At 38.5% G+C, this 19,037-nt stretch overlaps 1 protein-coding gene and 1 non-coding gene across 15 annotated transcripts in view; one reads left to right on the forward strand and one right to left on the reverse strand.

Annotated features, from left to right (window-relative positions):
• The window catches only part of IFT81 (intraflagellar transport 81), a 231,797-nt gene that overhangs the window by 158,046 nt on the left and 54,714 nt on the right, over nt 1-19,037 (forward strand). For all 14 annotated transcript variants that reach the window (XR_008291618.1, XR_008291620.1, XR_008291616.1 and 11 more), the window contains 5 exons: nt 1,418-1,546; nt 3,298-3,387; nt 14,745-14,831; nt 15,863-15,934; nt 16,019-16,108. Coding sequence is in view for 5 of the 14 variants with exons in the window: in XM_053205931.1 (XP_053061906.1) it covers nt 1,418-1,546; nt 3,298-3,387; nt 14,745-14,831; nt 15,863-15,934; nt 16,019-16,108 (468 nt within the window). In the remaining 9 variants the exon portion in view is untranslated. The remainder of the gene's footprint in view (nt 1-1,417; nt 1,547-3,297; nt 3,388-14,744; nt 14,832-15,862; nt 15,935-16,018; nt 16,109-19,037) is intronic.
• LOC113595189 (U6 spliceosomal RNA) lies at nt 13,321-13,430 on the reverse strand. Its single transcript, XR_003415679.1, has one exon. It is a non-coding gene; the product is annotated as a U6 spliceosomal RNA (small nuclear RNA).

Genomic DNA, 19,037 nt, shown 5'->3' on the forward strand with positions numbered 1-19,037 from the left:
CCTTCTTTATGCAGACAACTCACAAATTGATATCTCTAGCCTAGATTTCTCCTCAAATTTCAGTCTTGTACTTATAACATCTTGACCCCTCTATTGGGTATCCGCTAGATATTTCAAGTTTTTAACATGTCCAAAACTAAATTTCTTATCTTCATTATTCCCTCAAATCTGGTCTTATCAAGTCTTTCTCATTTCAATACATGGCAGCTCCATCTCTCAGTTCTGCAGGCCAGAAACCTTAGTCATTCTTTACCCCTCATTTTCCCTCACACCTCACAGCTAATCTGTCATAATATTTTTTTGGATTTATCTCTAAAATATGTACACAACCACTTCTCGTTACCTCTACCGCCACCATCTGATTCATGCTACCATTATCTCTAACCTAAATTACTGGAGTAGTCTTCTGACTGGCTTCCTTTGTCCCTCTATAGTTTGATCTCAGCACAGATGTTAAAGTGGTCTTTTAAAAATTCCTTTACTCTGAGCCACCCGACAAGCCTCCCATCTCATTTAAAATAAGTCCAAGCTCTTTCATTGGCCTAAAAATAAAGTAACCGTATAATTTATCATCTAAAGTAGGACACTTTTGAGAATGCAAAGGACAACAGACATTAACTGAGACTGTTCCAGCAAGTCATCTGAGTCCCGTATGATCCCTCCCCAACCCCACCTCATTCTCACTCAGTTTTCAGCTCACCAGTCTCCTGGATATTTCTTGGAAGGGACAGGTTTGCTCCTACCTCATGTCTTTTGCCCTTACCAATCCCCTGGATATCTGTATGACTTGCTCCCTCCCTTCATTCGGGCTTTGCTTAGATGTCATCTTCTCAGGAAGACCTCTAACCACCCTGTTATTTAAGATTCCAGCCCCACTCTCACCTCACACTATATTCCTTGCTCATATTGCTTGTTTACTCTCACTAGAAGTAAGCTCTGTGAGGGAGGGTTTTTTTTTTTATGTTTTGTTTTGTTTTGTTTTACCTGTTTTGTTACAAGTGTTTTCCCATATGGTTTGCAGCCTTAATAATTGACATTTTATTTTATCTATCTGGTGCTTAGAACTATGCTCAGCACATTCAGGTATCTAATAAATATTGGATGGCTGAATGAATGCAAGTATATTGGTCACTTGAGAATTCATTTAGTCACCAAGTATTTATTGAGTGCTAAAATTAGAAATACTATGTACCCGAAGATACCAAAGCAAAATTTAGCCTAAGTTTATAACATACAACAGTATGTAATTATTGTTGAAGTCAATAAAAATTACTCTTTAGCATTGCAAGCTAATTTATTTTATTTGTAACTTTATTGCTATGTATTAAGTCTGTATACTACTTACAGAATCATCAAGGTTTTGACACCCATTTTGTAGACCCCAATTTTGACACCTGTTTTTATTCTTTACTTTTAGCGAACTATTGAAGAGAAAAAGGGCATATCTGGATATAGTTACACTCAGGAAGAGCTGGAAAGGGTATCTGCACTGAAGAGTGAAGTCGACGAAATGAAAGGCCGAACGCTAGATGACATGTCTGAAATGGTGATTATGCTTTTTTATAGTTTTTTTTTTTTATTGTATAGCTAGAGGCAGATATTTTTGTGTTTTGTTTTCAGTGAAACACTGAAATTTTCATTTCTGCACATTGTTTACCTTATATTCCTTCATCTCTCTTTATCAGTCTCTTTTGAGTGTTTCCATTTTAGTAAGTTGTTCAACTTGTAATAATTTAGGCATTTTGCAGGGTTTTTTCCCAAGGAAACACGATAGGGTTATTAAATACCCTATAGAATTAGGTATTGAAATGCCTGCCTTATCTTGTGGTTTTTGAAGTGTGTAAAAGTTCTATAACATTAAAGAAATACTTAAGATAACAAATAAGTTTTCCCAAATCATACCACCCTGACTAATAAAACTATTTCATTTTTGTGTTTTTCCTTCCTATCTGTCCTTATTTGGAGCTGCTACTCAGCCTGAATGAACTGATGCCGCTTTAGCAGGCATTAAAATGTTGAAATCTTTCCTTCCTTACTAGGAGGAAATAACTGTTGCCTCAAACTCTCAGAGTACCCACTTCCACCTGGCTTTTCCACATTGGCTATTTGCCCAGAACCCTCTGGATCTCACTACTGTCTAACCCCTAAAAAGATTAATGATTAACACAGCAGAGACCTTCAATACTCTGTTAATCCCCATGCTTGGTGTCCATTTTGATTGGCCATTACTTATATCATTTGGGTTATTAAGTATTTTGAATATCACTTCCTCATGTTTCGTATATACTCTATAACCTACATAATTACATTTTTTTTACATAATACAACATGATTGTAGTTGTATTTAGGCAACTTTATAATTTGTTTTCATTATTCAGTGTTAGATTACAAGTATTTTCCCATATAGTTTGCAACCTTAGTAATTGACATTTTATTTTATTGTATTTTATTGTATTATATTGTATTGTATTGTATTTTTGAGAGACAGAGAGAGAGCATGTGTGCACACAAGCAGGGGAGGGGCAGAGGGAGAGAGAGAATCTCAAGCAAGCTCCATGCCCAGCACAGAGTCTGATGTGGGCCTCAATCTCACAAACCATGAGATCGTGACCTGAGCTGAAATCAAGAGTCAGATGCTTTAACCGACTGAGCCACCCAAGTGCCCCAATAATTGACATTTTATTTATTTTTTTAAAGTTTATTTATTTTTGAGAGAGAGAGTGCGAATGGGGGAGGGGCAGAGAGGGGGGAGACAGAGGATCTGAAACGGGTTGTGAGCTGACATCAGCGAGCCCCATATGGGGCTCAAACTCATAAACCATGAGATCATGACCTGAGCTGAAGTTGGATGGTCAAATAACTGAGCATGCCCCAATAACTAACATTTTAAATAATTAAATGCTGGGCTCCTGGGTGGCTCAGTCAGTTAAATGTCCGACTTTAGCTCAGGTCATGATCTCATGGTTCATGAGTTTGAGCCCCATTGGGCTCTTTGCTGTCAGCACAGAGCCTGCTTCAGATCCTCTGCTCCCCTCTCTTTCCGCCCTTCCCCCACTTGCACGCGTGCGCACACTCTCTCTCAAAAATAAAAAACATTAAAAAAAATTTTTTTAAGTTAAATGCTGTTCCATATTACCCAATCAACATTTACTAAATCATTTTCCCATTGTTTGATGTTGAAATAATTTAGTCTTTTTACTCTTTTAAATAACACTTTAATAAATATATTTATGCATGTAGGTTTTTTGCTCTTTTGAATTCTTGTTTTAGATGTCATGTATTTTATTTAAATGACAGGTAAAAAAACTGAATTCACTGGTGTCGGAAAAGAAGTCAGCTCTAGCCCCAGTTATAAAAGAACTACGACAGTTGCGTCAGAAATGTCAAGTAAGTGAATCTGATTGTGCGATACTTTTAGCACCTGATCTTGTTAAGATGTGCTGGTTATAATCCTGAATATTTTACTTGAGTAATTTATAGAAAACAAACTATGATGATGATGATGATGATGATGATGATGATGATTCCACAAAAGAGTAATAACATGAACTTTGAAGTTTTTTATTTAATTTATGCTATTTGTTTTGTCAAATTATCGGGGGGAGGGGAGAGAGAAGGAGAAGGAATTTAAGCCGAAATCACAAGTGCAGCTAGATTAGATTTTTACTTTAAATCTGATGCATGTCAGAGCTATAAATATGAAGTCACGTTCTTCTGTGGCCAGGTAAAAGCTCAGAGTCTGCCAGCGAGTGGTGACAAGTTAACTTTAGATTAATGGACTTGCTTAGCTGGGGAGCAGGGCCAGGGGCAAACTACGATAGCTCGTGATAAGTGATGGAATACCATTACTTGGAAGCTAATTCTAACCACTGCTTTGAAGCTAAACTGTTAGAAGGTAAATGCCCTCCGCAAATCCAGATCAGATGGCCTCCGCCATCTGACATTAGCAGTTGTTATTTTATCACTCTCTGTGTAGTAATTTTAGGTTTGAATGTGGGTTGTACTGCATGTGCCTGAGTGTGGAACTATAAAATTCTGCACGAATGCCATCCATCAGAGCACAGTGAAAAATCACATGGACTTTGAAATCAGATAGACATCGTTTCCTTTTTATAGAAAATGCCATGGAGTCTGAGACAGGTTTAGTGACTTATCCAAATAGACAAATAGGCAGTGAGAGAGTTGGGGCTTGACTCCAGCATCTGTATTATCATATTTCAAATCTCCTGCTCATTCCATTACACATCGCTGCCATCACAAAAGAAGTGAGAGACAAGTCCCTATTCTCTCGAGTTCATACACTCATAGGTGAGATGAGACAAACGTGAAGAAATTCAAGAAAGACAAAAGATAAGCCAACTTAAGAAAAATATAGAAAAGAGGTGCCTGGCTGGCTCAGTCGGTGGAGCATCTGACTCTTGATCTCAGCATTGTGAGTTCAAGCCCTACTTTGGGCATAGAGCTTACTTAAGAAGGAAGGAAGGAAGGAAGGAAGAAAGGAAGGAAGGAAGGAAGGAAGGAAGGAAGGAAGGAAGGAAGGAAGGAAGGAAGGAAGGAAGGAGGAAATATATAATCAGAATCATAATTGATAATAGGAAGCAAATGATGTGATTGTTAGGAAGGAAAAGTTTCAGAAGATTTTTGAGCAAAGTTTTGAGATTGAGGACATCAAGAATTGTTTTCATGGTTACATTCTAATCCATTGATTTTCTTAAAGCTTTTCTTGAGTACGCAACTTGGAAACCAAAGGGACTGGTTATGTGTATTTCTAGTGATGATAAAATTTCTCCCTAATAGTAAGCTAATAAATCTATTTGTAAATAATTCTTTTATTAAATTCATTTATATATTTTTTCATTTATATATTAAATGAGTTTTATTGAAAGGATATTAAGGACAGTAAAGAAAAAGTGCTGTTATGGAATTCTAAGGATCAGAAACATAATCTGTCTGGAACAGGTACAGGTACCATAACCTGTACTCTTTATTGTTCATCTTACATGCTAAGACCTTCCTCTCTACATATTTTATGTTGAAATTTCACTAACTGTGCTATTTTCTTTGCATTTTCTAATTCAAATTCCTGGTGCAGCTCTTCTCTTTTGGGGGCAGTTTTTCATGCCCAACTATCTCATAGACTATTGGCTATCCTCAGGTCAGGTCAGGGGTCCATTCTTAGTCCAGCCAGCTATGCTTGTAAGGACAGGATGAGAAGAAAGGAGGGTAATATGGTACCAAGTATGGCTACCTAGAGAATTTTCCCTCTGGAGAGGCTATAGATATGTCATTACTTTAATTGACATCTTTTAATTCACCACCTGTTATCCTATTTGTAACAGCTGAACAGTGTTCATCTTTGCATTTCAGCCTTGTCCTCTCATATATACTTTTTTACATGGTTGGAATTTTAGTATATACTGCACTTAGTTTAAGGTTCTATTCAGACAGTGTAGATAGAATGATTAAAAACATGCACTACAGAATCAGGCAGACCCTGGATAACCTTGGGTAAATGACTTTATTCCTATAAACTTTAGTTTCCTCATCTGTAAACTAGTCTCTTCGTAACAGGGTGGTTGCAAAGACTAAATGAAATAATGCATATAATGACTAATGCAACAATGACTAATACATAAGAACTTTTTAAAAAGTATTTATCTGGGGGCGCCTGGGTGGCTCAGTCGGTTAGGCGTCCGACTTCAGCTCAGGTCACGATCTCACAGTCCGTGAGTTCGAGCCCCGCGTCGGGCTCTGGGCTGATGGCTCAGAGCCTGGAGCCTGCTTCCAGTTCTGTGTCTCCCTCTGTCTCTGCCCCTCCCCCGTTCATGCTCTGTCTCTCTCTGTCTCAAAAATAAATAAACGTTAAAAGGTATTTAAAAAAAAAAAAGTATTTATCTGTCATGCCTGGGTGGTTCAGTTGGTTAAGTGTCCGACTCTTAATTTCAGCTCAGGTCATGCGTGACCTGGTGGTTCATGAGATCAAACCCCGCATCGTGGAGCCTGCTGGGATTCCCTCTCTAAATTAATAGATAAATAAATATTTTTAAAATATTTATTATTATAATTATTAAAGAGACTTTTAAAAGAAGGGATAGTATTTATTGCTTTTCAACCAAATTGTTTTCTGAGTAAACTATATACCAGATCTTAAATCCTATAAAGTCATGTATTATAATAATGTAACCAAACCTGAAACTCATGTTCATGTGATTTAACTCAATTTCTCTGTATGTGACAGACTGCCTACCACTCCCATCACAAAGAAATGTACCCCTCTTACCACCAGTCCCAAATAATACAACTCTCCAGTTCTTTCCATATCATCAAGTCAGAGGGGTACCTAAGCCACATCAACATTTTCATCTCTGTCTTCTGCCGTGTTGAAAAGGCACTCTGCTAAGGACAAATACTGCATCATTCCACTTACAGGAGGTACCCAGAGTAGTCACATTCACAGACACAGAGTAGAATGGTGGTTGTGGGGCCATAGCGAATAGGAAATTAAGTGTTTAATGGGGACAGAGTTTCAGTGTGGGAAGATGAAAAGAGATCTGGAGATGGAAGGTGGTGACGCCTGCACGACGATGTGAATGTATTTAATGCCACTTAAAAATGGTTTCAGTGGTGGGGCACCTGGGTGGCTCAGTCAGTTAAGCATCTGACTTTGGCTTAGGTCATGATCTCACAGCTTGTGAGTTCGAGCCCCACATCGGGCTCTGTGCTGACAGCTTGGAGCCTGGAGCCTGCTTCAGATTCTGTGTTTCCCTCTCTCTCTCAGCCCCTCCCCCACTCACACTCTGTCTCTCTCTCTCTCAAAAAATAAACATTAAAAAAAATTTTTTAATATTAAAAAAAATGGTTTCAGTAGTAATTTTTATTTTACGTATATTTTTACCACAATAAAAAAATCTTTTAGGGACGCCTGAGTAGCTCAGTGGGTTAAGTGTCCCACTTTGGCTCAGGTCATGATCTAATGGTTTGTGAGTTCGAGCCCTGCGTCGGGCTCTGTGATGACAGCTCAGAGCCTCGAGCTTGCTCCCAATTGTGTGTCTCCCTCTCTCTCTGCCCCTTCCTCCCTCCCTCCCTCTCTCTTTCTCTCTCTCTCAAAAATAAATAAACATTAAAAATTATCTAAAAAAATCTTTTAAAAGGGGACAGGACTTGCCTGTTTGCGTTAGCTGTTGGGTTTGTTTTTTGTTTTTTTTCCCAGTGGTTGAGTTCATTGTATTTGGTGAGTGTCTGATGCTCATTTTGTTTATCTCCATATGTTCGTCTCCTGCATCCATGTATAGTTCTACTTTTATCCAGAAACCTTTTGTGATAAAAAGTATACTAAAAAAAAGAGGCTAGCCAAGTCATTGATTGTAAGCTCTTTTCAAATCTTAACTGAAATTCTTAATTGTTCTCTACTTTAAATATTATTTGGTTTTTTTTTTAGAAGAAAGCATTTTTCTTCTATTTTTTTAGATGTTTATTTATTTTTGAGAGAGAGTGAGAGAGAGAGTGCAAGAGGGGCAGGGGGAAAGAGAGGGAGATACAGAATCCAAAGCAGGCTCCAGGCTCTGAGCTGTCAGTACAGAGCCTGACACAGGGCCCAAACTCACCACCTGTAAGATCATGACCTGAGCCGAAGTCGGACGCTTAACCGACTGACCACCCAGGTGCCCTGAATATTATTCATTTTTAACTTGCATGTACTTACCACTCAAAACTACATAAATGTCTTGTTAAAGTGCAGGACTACTTGAAAATACTTTATACTTCTTGCTTTAATGGGCAGCTCTGAAATATTTAGGAAACTTTATAGTGAATTGTTTATAGTGGACATTTCCTTTCTATTGTACTTGTATGTTCTAAATTTGAATAATAACAACTGTTTGAAAACTAGAGCACTGTAACTCCAGATGTATAACTTACATTTATCTAAATCTTTTATAATCACCTAGAATGAGAATAGCATCTTGAAAAGTGTTATGTTTATTTTCTTAGGAGTAGTTCTATAAATTACATGTAATTAAATGTCATGATACATAAAATTGCTAATATAATGGAAGAGCTAAAATGCTCATTTTAGAGTATAAAATCTGACAATTATTGATTTCACTGAGATATTTCTCATTGATCCCTTTTTCTTATAAAAGTAAAAACATGTTCTTGGTAAGAATTCAAACCGAAATTCTATACCCATTAAAAACAAACCATTCACCAAGAAGCTTTAAATGATACATTTGAAAAGCTTGATCTGATGAATACATGGAGAACCCAGTACTCAACAAATGGAAAATACATTCTTTTTAAGATCAAGTCACCAAAAAAAATTAGGTTGGCCTCTGATCTCTCCATGGCCACAAATTAACCCTGGAAGACAGTAGAGCAGTATACTTTAAAAAGGGGAAGAATAGAAATTATCTCTCTCTCTACACTCCCCAGAAGTAAAACAGGTCCTTATGCGTTTTCCAGAAATTTCCTGAGAACTAATGAATGGATAATTATTTATTGGCTGCCTAAAGTTTGTTCTACTCTCCAGAAAGACAAAGGCTTTTTTTGGTGGTGGCAGACAGAATTAAACTCTGACTGATAATTAAGAACAAAACATCTGCTTCCTTTTGTTTGCATTTGCCTACTGTACTTTTGCCCATCTTTTGCTTTTAACTTTTTATTTATTTTTTTTAATTTGTTTTTTTTTAACACTTTTTTTTTTAAATTTTTTCTTTCAACGTTTTTTATTTTTGGGACAGAGAGAGACAGAGCATGAACGGGGGAGGGGCAGAGAGAGAGAGAGAGACACAGAATCGGAAACAGGCTCCAGGCTCTGAGCCATCAGCCCAGAGCCTGACACGGGGCTCGAACTCACGGACCGCGAGATCGTGACCTGGCTGAAGTCGGACGCTTAACCGACTGCACCACCCAGGCGCCCCTTTAATTTGTTTTTAATGTGTATTTTTTTGAAGGAGAGAGAGACAGAGTGTCAGTGGGGGAGGGGCAGACAGAGAGGGAGACGCAGAATCCAAAGCACACTCCAGGCTCCGAGCTGTCAGCACAGAGCCCCACGTGGGGCTGGAACTCAAAAACCGTGAGATCGTGACCTGAGCCGAAGTCAGACACCCAACTGACAGCCACCCAGGCGCCCCTGCTTTTAACTTTTTAAAAATTATCTTGTTGTAGGTGTCTCTGAATAGGTCTTGAATTGGGTTTCGGTATGCTATATAATCTGAAGGGTTTGTTTTAATAAGTAAGTTTAGACCCTTTAACTTTATTGATATGCAGACATATTTGATCTTAGTACATGTTATGTGTAGCTTTTGATTTTTTTTAAGTTTATTTATTTTGAGAGAGGCAGAGAGCGAGCAGGGGAGGTACAGAAAGAGAGGAGGAGAGAGAATCCGAAGCGGGCTCTGTGCTGACAGCAGAGAACCGGACATGGGGCTCGAGAGAGAACCGCGAGATCATGACTGAGCCGAAGTCAGACGCTTAACCGACTGAGCCACCCAGGTGTCCGTAGCTTTTGATTTTAAAGCCCCCCCCCCAAAAATCCTGGGGTTTGTTTTGTTTTGTTTTCATTTTCTCTCTCGTTTTTTTCTCCTTGTCCCTCTCCCTCATCCTCCCTGTGTTTCTGGCTTGTGGTTTTGGTCTGGTGGTGATATTTGTAACTCTACCATTAATCATCCATTTCTATAGGTATTATCTATTAATCCCCACTGTGAGCAGTGATGAAATTAGTTTTTTTCCTCTTCCTTTTCCCCTCCTTCCCTCTCTTTTAGTACTTGAATTTAGTCAATCATATTGTCTCTTACTATTTGCCTTTATACTTTTAATATACTTATAACTTGATTCATCAGATTTAAATTATATCTGTTGGTTTAACAGATATAAAAGATATAACAGATATGTGTTCCCCCACTCACCCCTAGCAATTAAAAATTGAGGAAACCAGCTTATTTATTCTACCTTCCACTTTCTTTTCCCTTTCCCTTCCCTGCAGATTTTGTAGTATCATTTCTACATTGTCAGGGCATGTAACATTTACATTCTCTTCTATTACCCTGGTTCCCACTTGTGTTTTCAGTGTTAAGCCTGTAATTATTAGATTCAGTGCTCATTACCAATCCTTTCACTGCCCTTTTTCCTAATTTTTATTGTCTGTGATTTGTCCTCTAGGAGAATCCTCAAAAAAAACCTCACAAGAACAATATTCCCTAATGAGTTCTTGCATGTTCCAGAGTTTCTTGCCTTAAATATTTAAAAATTAGCTTGACTGAGCATAAAATCTTTACATTGTGCTTTCTTTCCTTGAGAATTTTTAAAGTATACTGCTCTACTGTCTTCCAGGGTTAAGTGTGGCCATGGAGAGATCAGAGGCCAACCTAATTTTTTTTTGGTGACTTGATATTAAAAAGAATGTGTATTTTCCATTTGTTGAGTACTGGATTCTCTGTTCATCAGATCAAGCTTTTCAAATGTATCACCTAAAGCTTCTTAGTGAATGGGGAGTTGTTTCATGGGTATAGAATTTCAGTTTTACAAGATGAGAATAGTTCTGGAGATTGGCTGCACAGCACAGCGAGTGTACTCAGTACTTAACTGTACATTTAAAAATGGTTACAATGGTAAATTTTATGTTATTTTGCCAGAATTAAGAAAAAGATTCCTGATTTAAAAAAAAAAAAAACCTTCCTGGTAAATTATTCATTTTATCATTTTTTTTATTCTCTTTATTCCTGCTAAGGTTTTGGTCTAAGATTTTTATTTTGTCTGCTATTAATGTAAGTATGCCAGCTTGCTTTCTTATGATTAGGATTGCCTGGTATATCTTTTTATTTCTGTTTTCTTTTAGCTTTCTGTGTCCTTACTTTTGTCATATGTCTCATAAACAGCATATAGCTAGATCTTATGTGGGTGGTTTCTTCATTCAGTTTGAGAATCTGTCTTTTAATTGGTGTATTTAATACCATTTACATTTACTTTTAGTATTGATATGTAGGGATTTATTTCTGTTTTGTACATCCGGTTTACTGTGCTTTTTCTTTGCCGCTTCTTTCCTGCCCTTCAACGCATCACTCTGTGTTCTTTTATCTTCTTTGTTCCCTTTATTTACTTTTCTATCTTCTATTCTGGTATTGTTATTCCTAAATTTTTAACGTATATTTTCATGACTTAATGAATTCTAAATCTAGTAGGCATCTCCTGAACAATACAGGGACCTTAGAATAGTTTAACACCCTCTCTTGCCTTACATGTGTGTTGTTATCCTCTAGTAGTTTATTTCCATTTTATTTTTTACTCTCTCTCTTGTTTTTAGTAGGCTCCACACCCAGAGTGGAGCCCAACACAGGGCTTGAACTCATGACCCTGAGATCAAGACCTGAGCTGAGATCAAGGGTCAGATGCTTAACCGACTGAGCCACCCAAGCACCCCTATTTCTTCATCTCTAAAAGTAGTTGTCGGGTGGTCATTACTTATAATCACTATTTTATACAGTCATTTCCTGCTTAGATGGACTCACAAATTTAACCCTTCTCACCATTGTTTCTTACAGTTTAACCCTTCCTTCTGGATTCAGTTTCTTTCTTCCTGAAATGAAATTTCCTTGTTTTTTTTCTTTTAGCAGTTCTCTCAGTAAAGAATCATCACTATAAGTAAACCACCTTTTTTTTTTTTTAATAATGGTTTGTTCATTGCTTTCTGGTTTCTCTTGTGTTGAAAAGTCTGCCGTCAGTTTAATTATCATTTCTTTTTAGGTAATATCTTGCCTATAATTGGTTATAATATTTTTATTTTTGTCTTTGGTGTTGTCCAATTTCACTACTGTGACCTAAATACAGATTTAGTTTTATTTGCTCTGCTGGATTTTGTGTTTTTTGTCTTCCATTAATTCTAGGAGAATTCTCCATGATATCTTCAAATATTCTCTGCCCTGTTTTCTTTAGTTCATTCTCCAGCGACTGCTATTATTTGCAGTTAGGCATACTTATGACCCTGTGGGGATGACAGGGGATGTCTGTCCCCTATTGCATGACTTTGTCTTCATATTTTTATCTTTTTTGTCTCTCAGTGATGAATTTTAAATAATTTCTTCAGCTCTGCTTTTGAGTTCATTCTTTGTATCTTCTGAGCTGTGTCTAATTTCACATTTATACCATTTAATTTTTAATTTCAATGACTATTTTTTCATTTTTGTCTATTTTTACTCACTGTACTTTTTTTCTTAATCTTTTGTTTTCAGTTCCTTTTTTATGACTTTGTTTCAAATACACTTTCTTAATAGACTTTTCTCTAGTATCCAAAGTTCCTGGAGGTGTAGTCCCGCTGTTTTTTATATCTTCTGATCCTCACACATAAGGACTGATTGTTTCCTTGTGTATTTATACTTTTGGATTGTGAGCTTGTCTTTAGTAGGGTTTTGTCTTCTGAATCCCAGCAGCTAGGATGGAGCATGTGTCCCTCCAGAATGGCTTTGCAGTTGTCTCTCCTGGTGTTTTGGGAATATGACAAGCTCAGAGCTAATTTTGAGTTTATGTCTTGGCTTGGAAGTTTGTGTAGGAAAGGGTAGATTTGAACGAATCTGCCCAAGGATGGGCCCTTCTCTCCAGCTGCCCCTGCAGCAGCACAGGTGCATTTTCTGATCAGTGTAGCCATCAGACTCATAGGCCACACATGCACACACACACAAAAGCGACCATCTGCTATAGCACCTTCAGCTCATTGAGAGTCCCAGCTGCTCCCATTTACGGTGGGAATGACCATCACCCACAAGAGTCTGAAATATCTGTAGGTCCCTTTGATACATAAAAGCCACAGCTCCTTTTTATAACCAGTTTCTTTTTTCCAATAAAAATTAAAAGGATTTTTAACTTACAAGCGTTTTTTTGAGACAGCACAACTAACACAATGAAAATCAGAACATCTTATTAATAAATGTAACAACAAACCAAAGTAATTTTGAGCATAAGTTAACCCATTTATTATAGGCTAGTAATGTTTGAAATGGTAGAGCTTCCACTGGTCTTTCGATTCCTTCAGATGTTACTGTGACGGCAGAAGTGGTGTTGTTAAGTCCGGCCCCACCAGCTACCTTTTTCATGCAGGAACCACGGTGCCAGATCCCCACAGCTCGTCTTTTCATCTTGGTTTTGCCACAGAGCAAGCAAATGTACTTGGCATGCTGGCTTATTTCAATTTTCTTCACCGTTTTCCTGAAGGAGGCACCATAATGGAGCCCATATTTACATATGATTCTGACCTTCTGACCTTGGTGCATTTAGCCATGTCACCACAAACTAGGGCTGGGCCTGGAGACAGCTCCTACCAGGTTGGTTTTGTTTTGATATGGAAGCTTCACAAGTTTGCAGTTCATCCTTGCACAGAAACGCCATGCTAATCTTCTCTGTATCATTCCAATTCTTAGTATATGTGCTGCCACAGCAAGCACCCCACCGGTTTTTTATACTATGCTAGTCACCCCAAACCAGATGCAGTCCCACACAACAAAGGAAGCACACACAACATTACCCATTTGTGTTCACTCTCCTGTTCCTTCCCCAGAAAACTGCTGCGTGAAACCAAGGTCATTCTGAGGCTGGCTTGCTTCATTCCAAGCCTGGTGTTAACCCTTTACACCCAGCCGCCCAGGTTGAAAAACAGCCTGGATTCTATGGGGTTCTCAGTTCTAACTTCCCACTCTGTCTTCTGCCCTGCCTGGATATTAGAATCACTCCATTACTGAGATTGACTGCTCCCAGCTTCCTTCCCCAAGGGCAGCCACAGTGTGTCATCCTTCATTTCTGGCCCTGGTAATTCCTCTTCCTACCTGAGAAGTTCATTTCAGCTCTGGATTTGAAAAGATGTTTGCTCCACCTTATCAAGCATTTGTAGATATTTTTAGCATTTCCAGTATTTATAGATGATTTTCGGGTTATCTAATCCAGAATATTACATTAGAAGGAAGTTTGAAACTACTCAAACAGCCTGAATTCAAATTCTGACACTCCTTTTCTTCAGTATAATCTTTGACAAAGTATGTGGCTTCCATGAACTTTCTCCAAGCATGATATGGGGGTATTAATACCTACCTCAAGGGGTTGTGGTGAGATTGAGTTATTGACAAGGGTAAGCTCAAAGGCCCTACCATGGTTTCCAAAGTTCTGACCAAGCCCCTGCCAAAGCATTCAGCATCTTCTCGCACTTCCAGACATACTCCAGTATAATAAACTACTTGTTCGTTCTGAATTGTTCTTCTCTCTGGCTTCCAAGCCTTTATACACAGTGTTCTTTTTTTCTGAACATTCTCCTCCCTTGTTCACCTTCCCCCTAGCTATTGTACTAATCCTTCATCCCTCAACTTAGGTATCAGTTTCTCTATCACTGCTGATCTCCAAGCCTGGGTTAAGTCCTGTGAGAGTCCCACGTTCTCCTATAACACTTACATTTGCCCATCATACCACTCAACAGGCTGTTTACTTGTCTGAACATACTTTAGGGGAAGGATTTTGGCTGTTTTGCTCACTGTTGTATCCCAGCTCCTAATAAAGAGCCTGGCACACAGCTCAATACATGGTAGCTATTATTTTTATCAGCATCTTCATCTGTCATAATTCTCAAATGTCTGATTGTTGTATAAATAACTCTTAAGTATGCCAAGAAGCTTAGAGTTAAGTTACAAGACTGACAAGGGCATGTATTGTTTCAGAGCCACATTTTAGGCCTTTGTTTTTCACTTATTCAATCATTTATCCTTTCATACTAGGAACTAACCCAGGAGTGTGATGAAAAGAAATCCCAGTATGATAGCTGTGCAGCAGGCCTCGAAAGCAATCGGTCCAAATTAGAACAGGTAAGAAGATAGTTTTTATTTTTTCACAATTTAGCAGAAACTGCCTGTGTATGCATGTTTTCACTACCCTGACATCAAAAGATTCCCAAATCTTTACCCTCATTCTCTGAGCCTGTCCCCTAAGCTCGAGAGATCTTTATTTCTTCAGACGTGATGCATACACACCAAATTCTCCATCTGTACCACAACCACCAAGGTCCAGGCCACAAGCAGGTGTCTCCCACAGTAACCCAGCTCTGCTCTCTTACCTTCACCCTTGCCTTCCTAAGGTTTTTTTCTCTTTAGAGCAGCCAAAGAAACCTGTGGGAAACTTAGGCCACCCTCCACTAGCTTCCTACTGCACTTAAAACCTGACTTCCAAACTATGGTCTGCAAGGCCCACCTGCCTCCTGAACTTCATGTTCATGTGCTGTTCTCTTCATCCACAGGGCCACAGCCACACTGGCCTTCTTCTTGCACATCAGACAAGCTAAGCTTGTTTTCACCTCATGGCTTTTGCTTGTGCTATTCTCTCTCTGGGACACTCTGCCTCTAGCTCTTTACCTTGATCTCTCCTGCTCATCATCAGGTCTCAGCCTGAATGTCACCTCCTCCTGGAGGTCTTCTCTGATCATCCTATCTAATGTTGCCTGTTGGGTCGCCCTATCACATTCTACTACTACTGACTTTTCTTCATAGTACTGAAGAAAAGTCTGAAACTACCTTCATTACCTATCTCCTTGTTTATGCCTATTTCCTCTACTTGAATGAGAGCAAGGGCCTATAGTCTTATTCACCGTTGTGTCCCCAGCACCTAGCACAGAGCTGGGCACATGGTAGGTACTTAATAAATTAATAACTGAACCTGTAGGTTTTGGAGCAATAGGAGTAGTCTTTAGAAAAGATTGCAACCTAGTCTATGATGGCAAACAAAATTATAATCACAAAAGAAGAAATTACTCTGATGGCATTTTGTTGTACATTTAAAGTCATCCTTTCTGCATTTCATTATTCTTTCAATAATGTTGCCCATTTAAAATTATATATTGTAGGAAGTCAGAGGACTCCATGAAGAATGTCTTCAGGAAGAAAGTAGATACCATTACACAAATTGTATGATTAAGGTAAAATAAAGAAAGAGGATCAAGAATTTTTCTGAGATTTTTCTGTATCAAGGACTTAACCTAAAATTTAATCTTTCCACTTAGAACCTAGAAGTACAACTTCGTCGTGCTACTGATGAGATGAAGGCTTATGTTTCTTCTGATCAACAAGAAAAAAGAAAGGCAATTAGGCAAGTAATTTTGTTGTTTCTATATTGAGTTACTTAACGTTTTCACCTATAGAAGTTTCTTTTTAATTTTACTAACTTCTGTATTTAAACTCCAGTATAGTTCTTGTAGTGTTACATTAGTTTCCGGTGTACAACATAGTGATTCAGCAATTCCATACATACTCGGTGCTCATCATAATTGTACTCTTAATCCCCATCACCTGTTTCACCCATCCCCCTCACCCACCTCGCCTCTGGGAACCATCAGTTTGTTCTCTAGAGTTTCGAGTCTGTTTCTTGGTTTGTCTCTCTCTCTCTTTCTTCCTTTGTTCATTTGTTTTGTTTCTTAAATTCCACATATGAGTGAAATGATATGGTGTGTGTCTTTCTCTGACTGACTTATTTCACCTGGCATTGTACTCTCCAGCTGCATCCGTGTTGTTGCAAATGGCAAGGTTTCATTCTTTTTTATGGTTGTGACCTGTACAAGTTTTATACATAAGATGGAATTACTAAATTGGGGGTACTTAAATAGGCAGATATTAAGATATTACTTAGGATTAAATCTTGTTAAATATCTTCCTGATACTCCAGCCCTACTAAGTAGGAATACCTGTAATTTACTTTCTGGATTGCTTGATTTTTTATCATGGCAAAAAAAAGCGATATAAAATTTGCCATGTTGGGGCACTCGGCGGCTCAGTAGGTTGAGCGTCCGACTTCGGCTCAGGTCATGATCTTGCGGTTTGTGAGTTCAAGCCCCGCATCAGGCTCTGTGCTGACAGCTCAGAGCCTGAAGCCTGCTTCGAATGCTGTGTCTCCCTCTCTCTCTGCCCCTCCCCTGCTCATGCTGTGTCTCTGTCTCAAAAATAAATAAAACATTTTAAAAAAATTAAAATTTGCCATGTTTACTATTTTCTTTAATTTTATTTTTAATTTTTTTAAATTTACATCCAAATTAATTAGCATATAGTGCAACAATGATTTCAGGAGTAGATTCCTTAATGCCCCTTACCCATTTAGCCCATCCCCCCTCCCACAACTCCTCCAGCAACCCTGTTTGTTCTCCATATTTATGAGTCTCTTCTGTTTTGTCCCCCTCCCTGTTTTTATATTATTTTTGTTTCCCTTCCCTTATGTTCATCTGTTTTGTCTCTTAAAGTCCTCATATGAGTGAAGTCATACGATTTTTGTCTTTCTCTGGCTGACTAATTTCACTTAGCATAATACCCTCCAGTTCCATCCATGTAGTTGCAAATGGCAAGATTTCATTCTTTTTGATTGCCAAATAATAATACTTCATTGTATGTATGTGTGTGTGTGTATATATATATATATATATATATATACATACATATATACATATATACATATATACATATATATATATATATATATCACATTTTCTTTATCCATTCATCCATTGATGGACATTTGGGCTCTTTCCATACTTTGGCTATTGTTGATAGTGCTGCTATAAACATGGGGGTGCATGTGTCCCTTCAAAACAGCACACCTGTATCCCATGGATAAATGCCTAGTAATGCAATTGCTGGGTCCTAGGGTAGTTCTATTTTTAGTTTTTTGAGGAACCTCCATACTGTTTTCCAGAGTGGCTGCACCAGCTTGCATTGTCACCAACAATGCAGAAGAGATCCTCTTTCTCCGCATCCTCACCAACATCTGTTGTTGCCTGAGTTGTTAATGTTAGCCACTCTGACAGGTGTAAGGTGGTACCTCACTGTGGTTTTGATTTGTATTTCCCTGATGATGAGTGATGCTGAGCATTTTTTCATATGTTGGTTGGCCATCTGGATGTCTTCCTTGGAGAAGTGTCTATTCATGTCTTTTGCCCATTTCTTCACTGGATGATTTGTTTTTTGGGTGTTGAGTTTGATAAGTTCTTTATAGATTTTGGATACCAACCCTTTGTCTGATATGTCATTTGCAAATATCTTCTCCCATTCTGTCGGTTGCCTTTTAGTTTTGCAGATTGTTTCCTTCGCTGTGCAGAAGCTTTTTATTTTGATGAGGTGCCAGTAGTTCATTTTTGTTTTTGTTTCCCTTGCCTCTGGAGACGTGTTGAGTAAGAAGTTGCTGCGGGCAAGATCAAAGAGGTTTTTGCCTGCTTTCTCCTCAAGGATCTTGATGACTTCCTGTCTTACATTGAGGTCTTTCATCCATTTTGAGTTTATTTTTGTGTATGGTGTAAGAAAGTGGTCCAGGTTCATTCTTCTGCATGTCGCTGTCCAGTTTTCCCAGCACCACTTGCTGAAGAGACTGTCTTTATTCCATTGGATATTCTTTCCTGTTTTGTCAAAGATTAGTTGGCCATATGTTTGTGGGTCCATTTCTGGGTTCTCTATTCTGTTCTATTGATCTGAGTGTCTGTTCTTGTGCCACATGTTTACCATTTTTAGGTGTATAATTCAATTGCATTGATCACATTCACAGTGTCATGCAACCACCACCGCTATGCAATACCAAACCTTTTTTTTTTTTAATATTTATTTATTGTTGAGAGAGAGAGAGAGACAGAGCATGAGCATGGGAGGGGCAGAGACAGGAGAAGACACAGAATCTGAAGCAGGCTCCAGGCCCTGAGCTGTCAGCACAGAGCCCGACGCGGGGCTCGAACTCACAACTGCGAGATCATGACCCGAGCCGAAGTCGGATGCTTAACCGACTAAGCCACCCAGGTGCCCCTATAATACCAAACCTTTTTCATCACTCTAAACAGAAACTCTTATAATCATTAAACAGTAATTCCCCATTCCCCTTCCCCAGGAAAAATATAATTTCATAGTTCCTTTTTTTAAAAAATATTTTATTTATTTTTAAGGCAGAGAGAGACAGAGCATGAGTGGGGACGGGGCAGAGAGAGAGAGGGAGACACAAAATTGGAAGCAGGCTCCAGGCTCTGAGCTGTGAGCACAGAGCCTGACGTGGGCTCG

Source organism: Acinonyx jubatus, chromosome D3 (assembly GCF_027475565.1).
Source record: "Acinonyx jubatus isolate Ajub_Pintada_27869175 chromosome D3, VMU_Ajub_asm_v1.0, whole genome shotgun sequence".
Taxonomy (NCBI): Eukaryota; Metazoa; Chordata; class Mammalia; order Carnivora; family Felidae; genus Acinonyx; species Acinonyx jubatus.